The 16,828-nt window shown below is 45.4% G+C and overlaps 1 protein-coding gene across 1 annotated transcript in view; it reads right to left on the bottom strand.

Annotated features, from left to right (window-relative positions):
* Positions 1–9,149: 9,149 nt before the first annotated feature.
* RAB30 (RAB30, member RAS oncogene family) overlaps positions 9,150–16,828 on the bottom strand; it is a 40,718-nt gene continuing 33,039 nt past the window's right edge. The window contains exons 3-5 of the mRNA XM_061343409.1: positions 16,382–16,465; positions 11,178–11,361; positions 9,150–9,551 (exon numbers count right to left, since the gene is read on the bottom strand). Coding sequence (XP_061199393.1) covers positions 9,301–9,551; positions 11,178–11,361; positions 16,382–16,465 — 519 coding nt within the window. The 3' untranslated portion in view covers positions 9,150–9,300. The remainder of the gene's footprint in view (positions 9,552–11,177; positions 11,362–16,381; positions 16,466–16,828) is intronic.

Here is a 16,828-nt window from a genome sequence, read left to right as displayed (position 1 = left end):
TGGGCAGAGCTCCCTAAGTGCTCTGTAGGAAGACTTTGCACATGAGATGATGGAGCAGAGGCAGTAACCTGCCTTGGGTTTGCTCCTGTAGTCTCTTACTCTTCCATTTCTTCCCCTGGGCACTTTGTTCCCTTCTTGCAGGGAGCTTTTGTGCTCCTGCAATGCTTTTACAAAGGGTTTACAGGCCATGCCCTTGCTGCTGCACCTACTGAACAAGAAGGTTCACATCCCACTGGTTACATGCTCCTTGCAAGGAAGAGCTGCCACTCTTCCCCTGCCTTTCCCTGGGAATAGCAAGGTCTGGCTTCTCCAGCCATCACTCCCAGCAGCATGCTCCATCCCTGCTCTCTTTCAGTACATTCCTAAGCTGTCTGAGCTTTAAGGATGTTTTCTTCCCTCTTCTTTACCCAGTTCCTACCTAGGAGCATGCAGGGACTTTTCCCTCTCCAAACACCTTTCTGTGTTCCCAATGACTCCAATTGCCAGCTTCCAAGGGACCATGGAGCAGATGGTCCAGCCATAATGTCAGACATTTACCACAGGAGCTTCAAGGTCAGTGGAAGAGGCAATAAAAGTCTTCAAGCTTCACAGCTCATTTCTCAGTGTAAGCATTAGAAGAAGTCATCTCTGATGTGGAGCAGAGCACAGGGGAGGAAAACTGGTCCTTAGAATGAGTCAGAGCACATTTATGTATTGACCCAAAGAGTAAAGGCTTAATATGGGCAATCTCATCCAAAAAGGATTCCATAGGGAATTCCAGTGGAGTTCTGTCTTCATGAAAAGAATGAGCTGAAGGATGAAGAGAAGAGCCAGCATGAAGTTAATACGGGAACTGGGACAAAGAATAAAAGGCAGCTGGAGCATCCGACCATCACCCTGACCCAACACAAACCCTGCATCATGCTAGGACAAGGGTTTAACCAGCTACAGGTTTGCAGTGATGGTGGGTGAAGATGGTACCTGTCAGAGACCACCCTTAGTGACTTAACTCCAGCGTTCCTTTGGCATTTCACACTTTGCTATTATCTCTCTTGCTTTGAATAACCTCTTCCTTCCATTCCAGTGCAAAGGGGCATTGCTCCCTTGGACAGCAGCTCTACTTGTGCTCTTCTTGTGAGGTCTCAATGCTGTGAGAGCCTTGGTATGCTCAACCCAAGCACCAAAGCCTCAGCAGTCATTCATTTGCTGATGTGATGTTAAATCACATCAAGTGAATCTGTCTTCCATATATTTTTCAGGCAACTTTGTTTTGCAGCTCAAACAAACCCCCCAGACAAATCAAACACCCCAAACAACAAGTGGAAAGGATTAAACATTTATTTACATACAGATACATATGTAAGCAATTTCTAAGTATAAAAAGGACATTACAAATAAACATGAAGCATCATACATTCATCATCCCGGTCATCCCTAATACATTCCTTTCTCAACCCCACTGTACCACACTTGACCACAAGAACTTAAAAAAGACAGACAAGCCAAATTCTTCTGACAGTCAATGATTCACAGTTTGGCCATTTGCTAACACCTGACCCCTTCCCAAAGACAGCATGACCCTAGCATCAACGACCCCAGCGATCAATGCTCTGACTGGTTATAGTGTGTCTTCTCCACTGACACGGTTGTGCTTGATCAGCAAGAAACAGCATCCTCTCCTTTTCCTTCTGGCCACGTGTTCAGGAATGAGGGGTCTGGCTACAATTCTGTACATTGTGCTAATTCACAGTTGTTGGGGAAAAGGCAGCAGTGGGGAAAACTCCAGCCCAGGAAAGCCCTTTGATGCAGTGACTTCCCCAGTGTGGAGGTTCCAAACAAGATGCTGCTTTTAGTGCTTAGGCAGGTTTTTACACTACAAGTCAAACTACGGTTGATGGCATAAACTATACTTTGTTCGTGCTTTAACATAGATTCGCTAGTAACCAAAGCTGACAGTAACGCAGGTTTTCTCCTGAGGAAATGAAGGTGCCTTTATAACATCTGTAAGAACTGATCGTAGCTTGAAAGAGGAAACGTGTTAGACTTAAAACCTAAAGGTAACGCAGAGCACAAGCAGCTTGTCAGTCAGATAACGCTACAAAGGGGAACGAGGCAGAAAACACAGAATTAAAATGCTTACTCAAAGCATCAATGGATTGAGGTGAGAGCTGGGGGGAGTCTGTGCAGATCAAAGGCGGTTTGGAGAAGAAACCCTCATGATCTGCAAATTCACACAACAGCCAAATATGTGCAGCGGAACAGAGAGGTGTGGAAATGAAAGAGGAGCAGAGCGAGCCTTGTCCCATGCTGACAGCTGAGTGACTGCAGCTGCTCCAGTCTCAGGGGGGTTGGTTTGTGTTTCTTTCCCTTTTGTAAACAGCCGTAGGGAATAAAATGGATGTGACACATCTATAGCGCATCTTGTGCTGAAAACCATGGCATGTTTTAAACTGCTTTTCTAATATTCACATATATACTTGTCACTCCAGACCAGCACAGCAACAAGCCCTGGCCTTCCTCTGTACTCTCATTAGACGGCTTTTTCTCCCCCAACCATTTTATTCTTACTCCATTATAATCTCAAAGAAGCACTCCCTTCTCCTCTGCTTCGCCCTCATAAAGGCTTAGTCAATGGGGACACTGTGGCCATTACATTTACTAAAGTTCATGCCCATGATGCAACCCAGACTCATAGAGATGCTCCACACAACCACACAAGTGATGGCTCAGAATGGCTTCTCCACACAGCCATAAGTGTCCCTGGATGGAGAGCATCCATCTGCTCACTGGAGTTCTACTTGCTTGCATCAAACCATCGCCGTTTCTGGACATCCGAATCTCTTTTATTGGTCCCATGAGAAGGGACACATTCCTTACAGGATGCCCTGGCTGACAATGAGTTTATGGGTTTAGTTGGGTTTATGTTCATAGTAAGAATCTCAAGGTGGCACAGAGGATGAACCATAGATGCTCTTCTTCCTAGCGTAAAGCAGCAGCTGGATCCAGTGGTCCATACTTGTTTCCAGTCTGAGACCTCCACAGTGCCTGAGGCATGAGCAGAACTGGGGAGGAACAGATTCACGATGACAGGTACTAGGCTTTGAAAAGCATTCATGTGACACCAAAGCCATTGATCACTGCCCATGAAAGCATAAGAGCACTTCTATCACCCCCTGTCCTTCAGGCAGCCATGCACAGCTAAACCCATGACTGACACAGGCTTTGGCCATGTCAAATACCTGTGGACCAGGGCTGTGTTGCAGAAGATGCTCAGTAAGGACAACACCATCGCGCACATCAATGTTACCCCGAGCTAAGCAGTATGGAAAAACACAAAGGTGCAAATGTAAAGGTGGCATTTGCTTCTTGAGCTTAATTGTAGCGCTAACCAGAGCTAAAATTATCTCCTGAGCTTGCTGGAAAAGGATAACTGGTTCAACGAATGTGAGATCATATCCAGGGAGTGCTAATAGCTATTAATGTGAAAACAGAGACAACCTCTGAGCACAGTACAGCCAGCTCCTGTTTAACCTGTTAACCCTAGATGTACTCCTAAAACCACTCTCATTTTTCACTGACAACATTCACATCCTAAATTACACTCATTGCTATCCCAGTGTCTGCTATATCCAGGTTATCTTTTCCCAGTTACCCATTTGACAGCATTTGGAGGGGCAAGCATTGGAGGTGAAGGGTTTTTTCCCCCCTGGATCTGTGTCTCACACTTGGAATAAAACAAACACCCCCAGCTCACACGGCATAGTTTTTAGTTCTGGTTTAAGTTACAGCTCATTCACATGAGGGGCAAGGGTGCAATGGATCCATGGGTGCTGACAGACACAATCTCTCTCGGCTGGATATAGCACAGTACAGCAAAGGAGACTTGGGTTCAGTTCAGCGAGGAGGTGATTAGGGAGGTGAAGTCAGAGCAATGCAGTGAGCTACTTTGGGAGCCTTGCATCATGGTCACCATGATTACCCTGTTGTCTGTTGCCAAGATAAACCCTAAAGCGAAGCAGATGAGAGATCTATAATCATTATGGTACAGCTCCAGTGGATGGTCACATTTCAAAGACATGACAAGTTGAGGCTGATTTGCTTAGGATGCACTACTCACTTGTAGGAAATCAAGGTAGTGTTTCCCCACCACTCATCATGACAAGTGTCCTTCAAAGGGATGACCCTTTGCTGCTTGTGGACGGTAAGCAGAACAATTATTACCCACAGCCACAAGAGGACAGACTTGATGCAAGGAAAAAGGGTGGTGCCAAGAGCCGCATTTGAGCAGAGAAGCAAATAAAGTTTATAAACGAAGGAATAGGCATTTTGATAAAGCATCTTTTACAGGGTTTTCACCACTAGAACTGATTTATTTCCTGTGGCTCTAATAGGTTTTCTGGTTAGCCCTTATATAGGTCAACATTTCAGTTTCCATACTTGCTCACAAGGAATTCACAAAGTGTCCTCTCAAAACACCTTTTTTCTAACTGAACTAACTCAAAAGGGCCTTTGTTGGTACAAGCAACTTGTGTAAGGATATTGGGGGTGCTTTGATATGGAAAGCAGAAGAATTTCAGATGAGCATCCCTTATTAAAGTCCAGAGCAATGAAAATCTAAGCCATAGATGCACCTTTTAAATGAGGATGGGACTGAGAAGACTCTGAGTGAGTAGAACCGTCTCTTTACTTTGCATTCGCTGCTCCACAGACCTATATCTCCCCTAGCACAAAGGGCTACAGTGCTCACTGTCCCACAGCCAGGAGAAGGCTTCTGTGACAGCGTCTCCAGACGTACTGACCATGGTGACACCACAGGTCCCCAAAGGGCAGGGGATCCTGCATGGCTCCTCAGCCTGTTTTAATAGCTGGAGAATTCCACCTCTTTTCCAGCTGAAGTCTCTGGCTACAGAAATGATGCCAGCTCAACATCTCATCTTGATCTACAGACAGATCTTCATACCACAAAGCCAAGTGGAAAAGCATCTGAGCAAACAGCAGTCCTCAGGGATAACGAACAAGCAAAACCCAATGGGTTTGACCGTAACTAATTGCACCCCTTGTCAGGACAGGCTGGGGAAAGCCTCTTGTCCCACACATGCACACACACCGTGCTTCTGCATCGTTAGTATTGACTTTCAAATCACTGCCTCCTGTGTCAACCTCAGACTGCTGCTGCTATTACTGATACTGAAGGAATTCAATAGCCATTAACCACTAAACCTAGACTAGCAGGAGCCAACCGTTACCAACATCGCTATTTCCAAACAGACAAACAGCATCAGCAGGCTGACAGGTTTTATAGGGGCTGTCTCATGTGTTCTACAGCAGAGAACAAAGCATCTTGCCTGACAATTTGTCATGTGTGGGTTTCATTAAATAATGATCACAAAGCCATTTAGCATTCAGCACAAGCACGTATCTGACTGCATGCTCAAACAACTTACCTGTAGATCAATCAGGACTTGAGTGTTAGAGGTAGGAAGAGGCATTCAGTGTCCCTTTCTTTATAGAGTTCAGAATATCACTTTTTCCATCATAACTCTTTGACCTGAAGGGCTTTTTTTCTGCCCCCAAGGACTCTCTCTCATGGGAACACAAACAGGAACAAAGGGAATCATTGCTTGTCCCAGCAAACTTGCAGTGTAAATACCCAACACAAAGTACCAGTGAGTACTTCCCATGCAGTGATGTGAAGCATGGAACATTCGGTGGTTTACCCAAGAACAGCCTGACTAAATCAGACCATTCAGTTCTCAGGAGATGCTTTCACTCATCTCTGCAAACAGGTTTGATAGATAAAGCAAACATCTGTGGACCATCCAATATTGGCTTCTGCTTGGAGCTATGCACTGTGCAAAAAGAACTCAAGAGGTCTCATTATGGAACTACTACAGAAATTAATATTCACCCAGAAAGGAGATTACCCTATATCACCCTGAAAACACATCAAACCCTAGCAACCACACTGAAAGCAGTGCTTTACTTGTTTGATAACAGAGAATGTTTCCAGTCAAATTTGGCTCCATTATATCAATTCTGCATGGTTTTTGGACCCTTGACCCAGCAAGCATCACAAGGCTTTCACTGACAGTTCTCAAAATCCCACTCATTTAGCAAGGTGTTGGCTATAGTTGAGGAGCTGATTGTCAGATAATTTGGGTTTGTTATTTTCTCTCCTTTTAGTTTTCAAGGCTTTGGTCATTATACCACAGCACTAACTTAGCAGTTGATAAAGCTCATCTAGTTGGGATGCTATCAGCAGTGAACCAGACTGAAGAAGAGAAAGCACACTCTCAGTGCTACAAGGAGAATGGGTTGTATGCACTAGAGAGATACTCAAAGGTGTACAAAAGTAACTCCTGCAAAGGAATTACTACAATAGAATATCTCTTCTTGACCAAGTAGTGTGCTTGTTAACTGCAGGAAAAGAGGCAAGTTTCAAAAGACAGCTTTGGCTTATGACCTTATGAAGTGTTGCATATAACACCAGTTTCCTTCCAACTTTTTAAGTCTACACAGAATAAAGCTTGAAAGGAATCAGTTCAGATTAGTCTCTGGAGAAGTCAGATACTTCACTTAAATGCAGCCCAACTGCAGCACTGCACCCTGAAGCAGAAGCACATCACTGTGTGGAGATGGAGTCCTTACATGGAGAATATTTGCTAGCAGTAAAAAGAGTCAACGCTTTGAGGTTGCTTGTAGGCAGCTAGTTTCCAAAATAGCCACCTATAGGTTAGGAACAGTCCTGGAAAAGGAGACAGCCTTCTAGAAACCTCAAAGTAAATACCCAAGAAAATCAGTTTAGTGGTTTCTGCTATTTAACCAGTTCAGCTTGTTCAGTCATGACAATGTGTTAGAGTTCAACCTCCAGAAGTGATGCAAGGACCACTTCGAGATGCATTTACACTGGTGCCCAGTAGGAATGAAAAGTACCTGAAGAGCTTTGATGCTTTCAGAAATCAAGCTGGGGAACCTATAGGCGTTTTACTGGGCAGTCCCCTTCCTCCTTGATCAACTCAGCCTTGTCCTGTTTGATATCAGCTCTGTGCTAACAAGCTCAGCATCTGGACAGTCAGAGCTTTAGAAATTAAATATGCATAGCACTGTTTTTTAAGTTGAGTGTTACCTTACATCTGACACGCTGAGCCGTGCTCTAAATGACTACCTACAACCTGTGCAGAATCACTGTCTCCAAGTTGTGTGGTCTTCACAAGCACAAACAAAGCAGTGTTTGGCAGTTTAAGGAATGCTCAAGAATGCCACTGCTCTTCAGCACAGGCTGTACCACACAGTCCAGCACAGCAGAAGCCACCGAGTCCCACACATGTCTAAATCCTCTGGATTACACCATGAGCAGAGAGCGAAAATGAATGGGCCAACACAGCCGATGACTTGTTCCCCAACTTCTCATACTTACAGAGCTCTTTGCTACGTGTTACCTAAATGACAAACGAGCCTTGTCCCACAACTGCTACATCTTCCTTTTTACCACTAATCATAACAGAAGAAAGTGACTTAAAATATAGCAAGAAAATATTAGAAATGACCATATGACACACCGATCCCCTCTCCCTGACACAGAGTCAGCTCCCTATTACGGATCAAAGGCACGACATGAAACAGCCCCAAAGTCTTTCTAGGAACATGTGTAAAAGCATTTTAAAACGCCTTTGTAATTGTTCTTCTTTTAAAGACGCACTTACTGGCAGCTTTTGATGTCAATACAAAAGCTTTGTTTCAATCTTCAGTACAAGCCAAATTAATATTAAATTGATTAACTCTACATTACAGCAAATCTCAGCCATGTAATTGCCATGGGAGGTTTATGCAGATTAGCTGAACAGAACTGAAACTTCTAAGTATCATTTTGCATGGGCACATTTCGCTATCTTCCTGTTTCACTTCAATGTCAATGTGTACATTTGCAATGAGCTGTTTGTATATGGCACTAGAAATGGAATAACATCCCAAACTTGAGAGTGCTTCCACTTCAGGGGGTCTGTAGAAAGAAATTGCTTAAACAGTTATACACATACTGGAATCTGAGATTAAAAGTAAAGCATCAAGTGAATTAAATGACTCTACAGCCCTGAACCTGAAAGCTACTCTAGTAGAGAAACCAGATGCCAAGAAGATACCTCCAAGAGCATCTTGGAGAGCAGTTCCATGAGGTGAGCGCTGGATGGGTCAGACACAGAATGATACCACTTGCAACCCGCTGCTATTCCCACCTAGCATAAAAACCCCTCTCCATTGTACATCTGCCTTTCACCAAGAACTGTATCTACAAGCGTTATGTTTAAGCTGGATATATTGCAGACGGCCACTTCAAACTGTGCTCTCTTTGAACCCTTACACATAATCTGTGCACGCACAAGATTTTGGTCACATCTGGTGCACTTTTTCCCCCCAACTCCACCAATAATCTTTCCCAAAGGTAATTTTCCACATTAGGACATTACTAATTAGAGGAGGAATGGTTAATTTTCTGGTTTATTTTTATTTCTGGAGAAGTCTTTTCATCCTGCGTTGGCCATCAAAGCAGCACAGTCCTTTCCCACTACGTTTTAGGCCTAGAAAAAGAGGTAACAAGATTTGTTTTATTTTTATGAACAGTGCTTATTAGTGTGGGGTTTTTTTCCTAACCAGTCTAAGTTACACATTCAGAGGACAGCAATGTAGTAAGACTACGTTTGGCCTATGGAATATTTGCTGAACTGCTAGCACCAAAGGAGCAACTGAGCTGTATCCAGGTCTTCTTACATCTGGAAAATGTTGATATATGTAACTTGTCCTTTAGTTCCATGTTCATGAAAGTGCCTGTAGATGAGAGACATAACACTGTTTCAAACACTGGAGTCCTCCATGGAGACGCATGGGCAGACGCTATGTACATGTCCTAAGAGCTCACTCACTGGCAGCCCCAAAGACTGTAGTCCACTGTAGTCCAAGGTCAGTGTTCATTGTTGGTTTATTTCATTTCAAAAAGGCCCAAACACATTGTTCTGACAGGGAGATGTTCAACTGTTCAGTATCTTCTTCAGGAGAGGCTGCTCTAGTCTCCCACAGAAGGAAACACAGCAGCTCATGTTCTGCATCGCATGAAGCACTTGTGAACTCTTATGTTCCTAACCTGCTCCAGAGACTGCAAGAAAGGTGAAACTCCATCCAGCTGGAGCCATGCATCCAGATCTGCATCCTGACTCGGGAAGTGGCAGGAATTCCCTTCAAGTAGGTAAATCCCAGCAAATTAAAAAAAAAGAAGGAAAATAAACAAACCCTCTTGGCCCATGGCAGAACAGGAAATCCCATGCCAGCTCCTCAGTTAAAATTACAGCAAGTCAAGTAGCTGATGCTTTTCCCCTCTCCTGGTAAGGGGGATGAGACATTGTTCTCAAGGGTGTTCTGTCGTGCCTCGCTGATTAAGCGACAGGCCAAGTCCAGGAAGAGTTTTTCCACATTATCCGACTCTTTTGCTGAGGTTTCCAGGTAGTACATATCCTGTGCTTCGGAAAACTCGGCAGCTCTCTGCTGGGAGACTTCCCTCTTATCAGCTAAATCAATCTTATTACCTGCATTGATAGAAAAGGAATTCATTTGGCTTCCAAAAACAAGAGAAAAGGAGGTTGGCAAGGGATAAAGAAGAGTTTGGTGTTGTACATATGCATGGACAGTGGTTTTGATGTGAAACTCTTAGTTTTTACCCCCTCTTCTGAATAATGGATTCCCTGATACAAGTGATTAAGTTCATTTAACATCAGCTCATTTAGAGCAATATGTCCTGTGAACATCCAAGTCAGTTAGCTCTAATTTAGCACGAGTGCATCTGTTTGCTGCCATCAACTGAGATTAAAGGATTTCCATTATAATATCTATTGAAAATTCTCCTGTTCTTGCTCCGAGCAGCACTTAAAATGTCAATTATAGCATATGAGACACTAAATGTGATATTTCTCGTGTCATTACAAGGTTTAAAAGAAGCCTGGCACAGAAGGCAGCTTTCCTATTGCAATATTCCCATGAAGGATTTGGCTGTTGAGGCTGGAAGAGGGCTGGGCCTGGGGAGCACTTGCAGAGAGAGGTGTGGTGAGGAACCAGCCCCTTGAGCTCAGTTCAGCAGAGAACTGATTAAAGCCTCAAACAAGCATCTGATGTGATTATACCCTATTACTGGTCACTTCACTGCAAACATGATGGTTTTGCTATAAATTAATCTTATAATGAAGATAACAGAGCAGGACCTACAGTAACAGGGGGGCTGTGTCCATAGACTCTGCAGTTTCAGGAGGAAACATCTCCTGGGTCCACTTCTATGAGCAATTTTGATACTTAGTGGGAGGAAAAGACTGCACTTTCATTGGCAAACCACATCTCATTGCCCTCCTCTCACCTGAGATATTCTTTCTTTCCCGATAAAGCAGTTTCTTGGATCCCCTGCATATACTGATTTCCTTCTAAACAGATTCTCACTCAATACAAGTGGTTTATGGGTCTCACCATATGGGTACAGCAATCTGCCGGCATCACCAGATTGATGAGATCCGAGCTGGGAGTCACAAGAGAAACTGCTCTATTCTTGGCTCAGTTGGTAGCTGCCCTTTAGTCCCATATAGGACTGAGTGGTGAAGTATCCACTTCTGCAATAGCCTTTGATATAAGACAGGACCACACTTCAAGTAGTGGCTGTGGTGTCCTGAACACTACCATCAGCATCTTGGACTTTTACAATGGCATGTACTGACAGGACAATGGAGAATGGCTTTAAACTGACAGAGGGGAGACTGAGATGAGCTCTTAGGCAGAAGCTCTTCCCTGTGAGGGTGCTGAGGCGCTGGCACAGGGTGCCCAGAGAAGCTGTGGCTGCCCCATCCCTGGCAGTGCTCAAGGCCAGGTTGGACACAGGGGCTTGGAGCAACCTGCTCTAGTGGAAGGTGTCCCTTGAAACTAGATAGTCTTTAAGGTACCCTTCCAACGCAAACCATGCTGTGATTCTATGATTTGGAGAAGGCACAGTCCACACACTGGGTTTAGGGCTATACCCACCTACAATTACAACTGGCTGGCAATGAGATCTTCCACACCAGTTCCAGCATCCAGCACCGTGAGTTCACACAGATGCCATGTTTTCCTCCTGCTCACATCCCCATCTGCCACCAACCCCTCGACACACCAGCCCATGCGGGACCATCACCACTTACCCACTAACACAGTGATGACCTTGTTGCTGGCGTACTGCTCGATCTCCCGCAGCCACTCGGGCAGGCAGCGGAAGGATTCTTCGCAGGTGATGTCGTAGGTGAGGATCAAGGCGTTAGCGCTGCGATAGTAGCTCTGTGTGATGGATCGGAACCGCTCCTGTCCCGCCGTGTCCCAGATCTGCAGCTTTGGACAGAACAAGGAAAGGTGGGAAAAGGGAATAAAGAAGTTAACTTCTTCTATTCAATAGCAGCACTGTTTTGACCTAGTAAACCCCCCTTCAAGGTAAAGCCAATGGTGGGAAAGCACTTTGCTTTTCTCCCTATTGGCTTCTTTCCTCCCAGACTGTTTTGTTTGTGTTCCTGCACTAGTGGATTGAAATGCAAGGCACAAAGTCAGCCTGCACTGCAGCCAGCAGCCCCTGGAAGGCACAAGTCTGTGGGTTTTCATGTGGCTTCCAGTGTCTCCCTCTGCTGTGGACAGAGCTGCTGGCCTGGAGTTACAACAGAGGCGATGGAGAAAGAAAGTCACTTCTCCTGCCCCTGAATTCCAACTAACAGCAGCATCTAAAGACGTGGTAAATGCTCCATCACTGGCAGTGTTCAAGGCCAGGCTGAACAGAGCCTTGGGTTACATGGTCTATGTGTGAGGTGTCCCTGCCAGTGTGAGATGTCCCCCCTAACTATTCCATGATCCATCCCAAGAACCAATAAAGCTTCTCTTCTAGCTCCCAAAGGTAGCCAAAGTTATGCTGAGATGATGCATTGATGGAATTGAACAAGGAGCTCAGATGAAGGCTGATCCAAGGACTCCCAACACATTTCCTCTTTACAGCTTCATCCATTCCACTTAGCTGCTCACTGCCTGCCTTCCCAACGTGTAGAACTGGTTGACATGTCCTTAACTATATCACAGACTGGTTTGGGTTGGAAGGGACCTTAGAGTTCATCCAGTTCCAGCCCCTGCCACAGACAGGGACACCTTCCACTAGAGCAGGTTGCTCCAAGCCCCTGTGTCCAACCTGGCCTTGAACACTGCCAGGGATGGGGCAGCCACAGCTTCTCTGGGCACCCTGTGCCAGCACCTCAGCACCAAAGAGGTCATGAGCATTTGCCAAACGCTCTGGGTCCAGGAAGACAGCAAACATTTCCCAATACAAACTAAACTGATGCTGTTTTTATACTCTGACCATCTGCAAAACCTCAATTCTTCAAACAGGCGGTCAAAGAAGCAAACATCCAAAATGGAAATGTTCCAACATAAAAGAGCGCTTCTCTGCTTCAGCTCTTATTTTTTTAAAGCACCCTCCTTGGAATTAACTATGTGAAAGGGTGGTTTCCAGCCAGAATTTTGCATACTTTGGGAAGAAAAAGGTGAAGTATTTGAGTTTTCTTCCATATATTTAGCATTACAGAGAAAAACCTTATTCTTGCCCAGTTCCAAAGTCAAACTACCCCAGGTACTCATCATAAATGTGTTAGTTTGAAACAAGAGCTCCCAGTAGCAGCTTTCAGACGTGGGTTTGGAAAAGTACATTTTTTTAGAGAGAGAAAGTGATTTGTTCTGGTTCACAGCTCCTGGGCACTTTGTGCTTAATCCCTTGGCATAGCTGTACTTAAACAGCTGAACCCGGTGCCTGTAGTTAAGTGACACACAAAACCATAAGTGAAATTACATGAACATGGAACTCAGATAATGAACGAGTCCCCACTAAAACAAACCAGCCTTCAAACTCTGGCAGATGGAAAAACACAGCTCATTTTGTTGTTGCTCGGCTGTTTCCCAGGAAAAACATTTACTGATTGATCTACTGGTTAACTCCAGCTTATGTGTGTTCCACACGCGTTGAGATGATCTCCAAGCTGACAAAAGCTTGATGTGAATATGTTCTTTAATGTAACAGACATAGATAGCAAAAGGGATTGCACTGGGGAGAGGGTTTCTCACTGGCTGCAATCAGTGAATCGGGTGCAATAAGAGGGAAGAGCCACCAACATTATAGCCAGTGATAAGCTCTTCCTGCACACAAAATGCACATCTCCCACCTCACCCCAAATGGCGAGGGGTTGGAACTGGGTGATCTTAAGGTCTTGTCCAACCCAAACCATTCCATGATTCTATGGTGCCATAAATAAAGTATTTCACAGCAACAATTTTACCTGCCTATTTTTCCAGAGGATCCAAAGGGCAGTGCCTGACTCAGCCCGCAGGAAACCTACATCTTTGTTTTATTGAGGCCAGCTGATGCTTCCCCTCCCTCAGCATTTGCACACATTTAGCTTCACGCACATGTACATCTCCACCACTCACAGTAAGATCACAGGTCTGGATAGCATAGCCCTCCGCCACACTGAGGATGCTTAGCTTTGACCAGCATGAAAATTGGCTCAACTTTGTGTAGCCTCTTACTACAGGTGGTGTACATACTTTTGTGTTTATTAGGAAAGGGAGGCAGACCAAAAGGCCCTGAACTGCACTGTGCTGTCTCAGCTCATACCTGATCTGGTTTGCCCACAGCGTTCACACCAGCAAGTCCCTCTCCACTGACTTTCAGATGTAATTTTGAAAGCTGGAAAGTAATTTTTCCCTGGAAATCTGTAGCTTATTTTCAAGTCTGAAAACCTGGCTGGTGAGCAGCCCTGCTCTCTCACCCTGGATCCCAGTGGGCATGCAGGAGATGCTGCCCAGCACAGAAGCAGAGTCACAGCTCGGATACTGTTAAATGAGCTAACAATGAGAGCAGCGCCTTGTTTGCCTGGGATGTCATTTTTATTGCTCTGACTCATTCCCACTTTTCCTGCTCATTAAATGTTTATTCTCACTAGCACTGATTACTCAAAAAGTTTCAGCTACAGAAATCGCTCCCTGAAAGAAATCCATTTGCTTTTCACACTCCAGAAGGCTCATTCAAGTGCCCAACTGTATTGGAGTAAGCTTCCTCCCTAGCTTGGTCATTGTGGCTGAGCTCTGGCAGCTCCAATTTACTCCATTGGTGGGGTCAGGAGAGGGACTCTGCTATGTCAAATACAGCTGGTATACCAGCTACTGCTTGCTACGGCTCTATCAAACACAAGCCAGCCCCAAGGTGATTGAGTACACAGAATCATTTGTATTGGAAGGGACCTTTCAAGGTCATCTAGTCCAGCCCCTTGCAAAGAGCAGGGACATCTTGAACTAGACCAGTTGCTTGGGTGGACACTTGTGCATTCAAACATGTGCAAGGCAGCAGGGGCTTACCACTGATTTTTTATTTAGCTTGTAGACCTTCCCTACACCATCCTTAGCCCTTAGATAGCCCTTATTGGCACAACTGTTCCATATGATCTCTTCAGGAGTTCGCATCCTCAGTCCAAGGTAGTCTTAAAACAGGATTATGTCATGGGAGTAACAAGTCAAACACAGACAAATCCTTAGGGTGAGCTCACTGGTCCAAAACCAGACCTCAGATATAAGCAATGTTCTTTAGGCTCCATCTGTACTTGACAGGGGGCCAGTTGCTTGGAAAGGAGAGGTATCTGACGTGGATGGGATTCATCTTCCTCAGGATAGTTTTTCTCCCTCCATTAACCAGGACAATCTAGAGACAGCTGGTTTAAGCCAGGTATATAAGGAAAATCACTAATTCCACCTTCAGTGCAGTACTTAAGCCTTTTACTACTTAGATCCTCTGAACTGCTCCACTGGACCTGTGGTTGGCTGAAAGACCCATCTCTGCTGTCCGAGGAGCCTGGACAAGCAGCAGCAGTGTCCTGGTCAACCCTGCTACGCCAGATACCTGCTAATGAGCATCACAACCACTGAGCTAAGCTCTGACACCACACACTATGATCCTCACTGCTTTCCTGCCTGCTGCTATCCCACTTGCACAGCAACATGCTTCATGGTAACTCAATCCTTATCAGGGGAAGGTATTTACACCTCTTGTCCTTCACCTGTTTAGGCTGGAAGGGCTTCTGCTCAAGGACCAGCACTTGCCATAGGTTTGTACAGCCCCTCACACAGGAGGGTGGCATCCTGCTGATATGATCATGGCTTTTTAAACCTGTCCTAAACTGAGGAATACACTACCTGATTTTCTTCTAAAAACCCTGTGTGCTGAAATATAGGTTAAAAACCCCACAGGGCTGAAAATCTGCACAAGTCCATTGTTCCCATCCCATCACTTACACAAGCTTAAAAATGGGTCTCATCATATCCAGCTGCTGCCTGGATGCGTGTCACATATGATGCTGCCTGCATCATATCACACTGCTGCCACTCTCCCATTGACTCACTGCTAGGTTTGATGAAGACAGCAAGGGGGAAACTGCTGTTTTTCACTTTGGTGCCCCTGGATTTAATGCAAGCATAGCGACCCCAGGAGCAGCTCAGGGAGCCTGGGCACGCTGACATTAGAGGCTCAGGTAATCTTATTCCTCTCCCACCTCACAGACACCCACAATCTCTACTAATGAACAAAGTGGCACCAGCCAACACATCTGGGTGCTGGAACCCAACCATGGATCCCATTAAAAAATAAGACTGGTCCCTGGTGCATTTTGGCTCCAGCAATGTAGTTCTCTGCCAAGTGATGCTCAAGCTCAGTTTGGGATTTAGCACAGGACAAGCAGTTTGGTTGCAACCACCTATTTTGGAGGGTGAATGAGTTAATCCTATGGAGGTCACTGCTCTTCTCAACTCAGTTTGTCGACTAAAGCACAGGTATTGTGATCATCTCTGCCTCTCCCAAATCCATAACTCAGAAGTGGAAGATGAGCCTTTGTTGTGGAGAGCTGCACAAGCCCAGAAGCCTGCTCTTGCCAGCAGCCACCTCGGGAGCTCCCAGGAGAAGACCTTCATGAAGCACATCCTAATGGGAATGCAATGGATCTCTGCTTACCAGAAATGCCATGAGCAGAGGTTGCTCTGAAGTGCTTCTTGCACTTCCTCAACTCCAGGCAGGCACAACCTTAGCATCCCCTAAGGAAGGACCGAGTTTTGCAAGACCTCCCCTCTCTTTTCTCCCTTAGAGTACGTTCACTGTTACAACCCCAATGCTAATTGTGTAGAGGGGCACAAAGATTGCTAGACCCAGCATTGCCTTTGCCATGTCAGAGAGCCCTGTGCTTCCCCATGTGCTGCCTTCCAGTAACAAGAGGACTGCTGCAAGAACCCTCAGCTATGGCACTGCCACACAAGTTTACACTTAAACCCATCAGGTTCCTACCTTTACTTTTTCACCATTTATCTCCACGGTTTTGATCATGAAGTCAACCCCAATGGTGGCTCCTTGACCCGGTGGGAAAAGCCCCTGGAAGGAAACAAGAGTTTCATTGAGCAAGCTCCAAGTGCCAATCCTCACCCTTGCCCACCCATAGTCAGAACTGTTCCTCCCTTGTCCCCTTCCCCAGACACTTACTGCCATCACATTTAGATGCATCACATTTAGGTGCGACATTTCCCCAGCACAAAGGTTACCACAATTCAACCCCACAGTGTTTTCCCTGCCTACATGTCCCTCATCATGTAGGAAGTTGTTGACTTCAGAGGTAGGAAAACAGGAGAAAAGGAGGATTCATACAGAGAAAATGAGAGGGGAAAAGCCTTTCTTCAGTGCAGTTGTAAAAGGCAGGGGAAGAGTAGATGAGGTCCCTCCATCCTAGTACTCAATGCC

The sequence above is a fragment of the Neopsephotus bourkii genome, unplaced genomic scaffold (assembly GCF_033783945.1).
Source record: "Neopsephotus bourkii isolate Nb327-2 ecotype Australia unplaced genomic scaffold, CSIRO-AGI_Nbou_v1 NB_1825, whole genome shotgun sequence".
NCBI lineage: Eukaryota > Metazoa > Chordata > Aves > Psittaciformes > Psittacidae > Neopsephotus > Neopsephotus bourkii.
The sequence above is the reverse complement of the archived record's forward strand: the minus strand, read 5'-3'. Positions and strand labels throughout refer to the sequence as shown.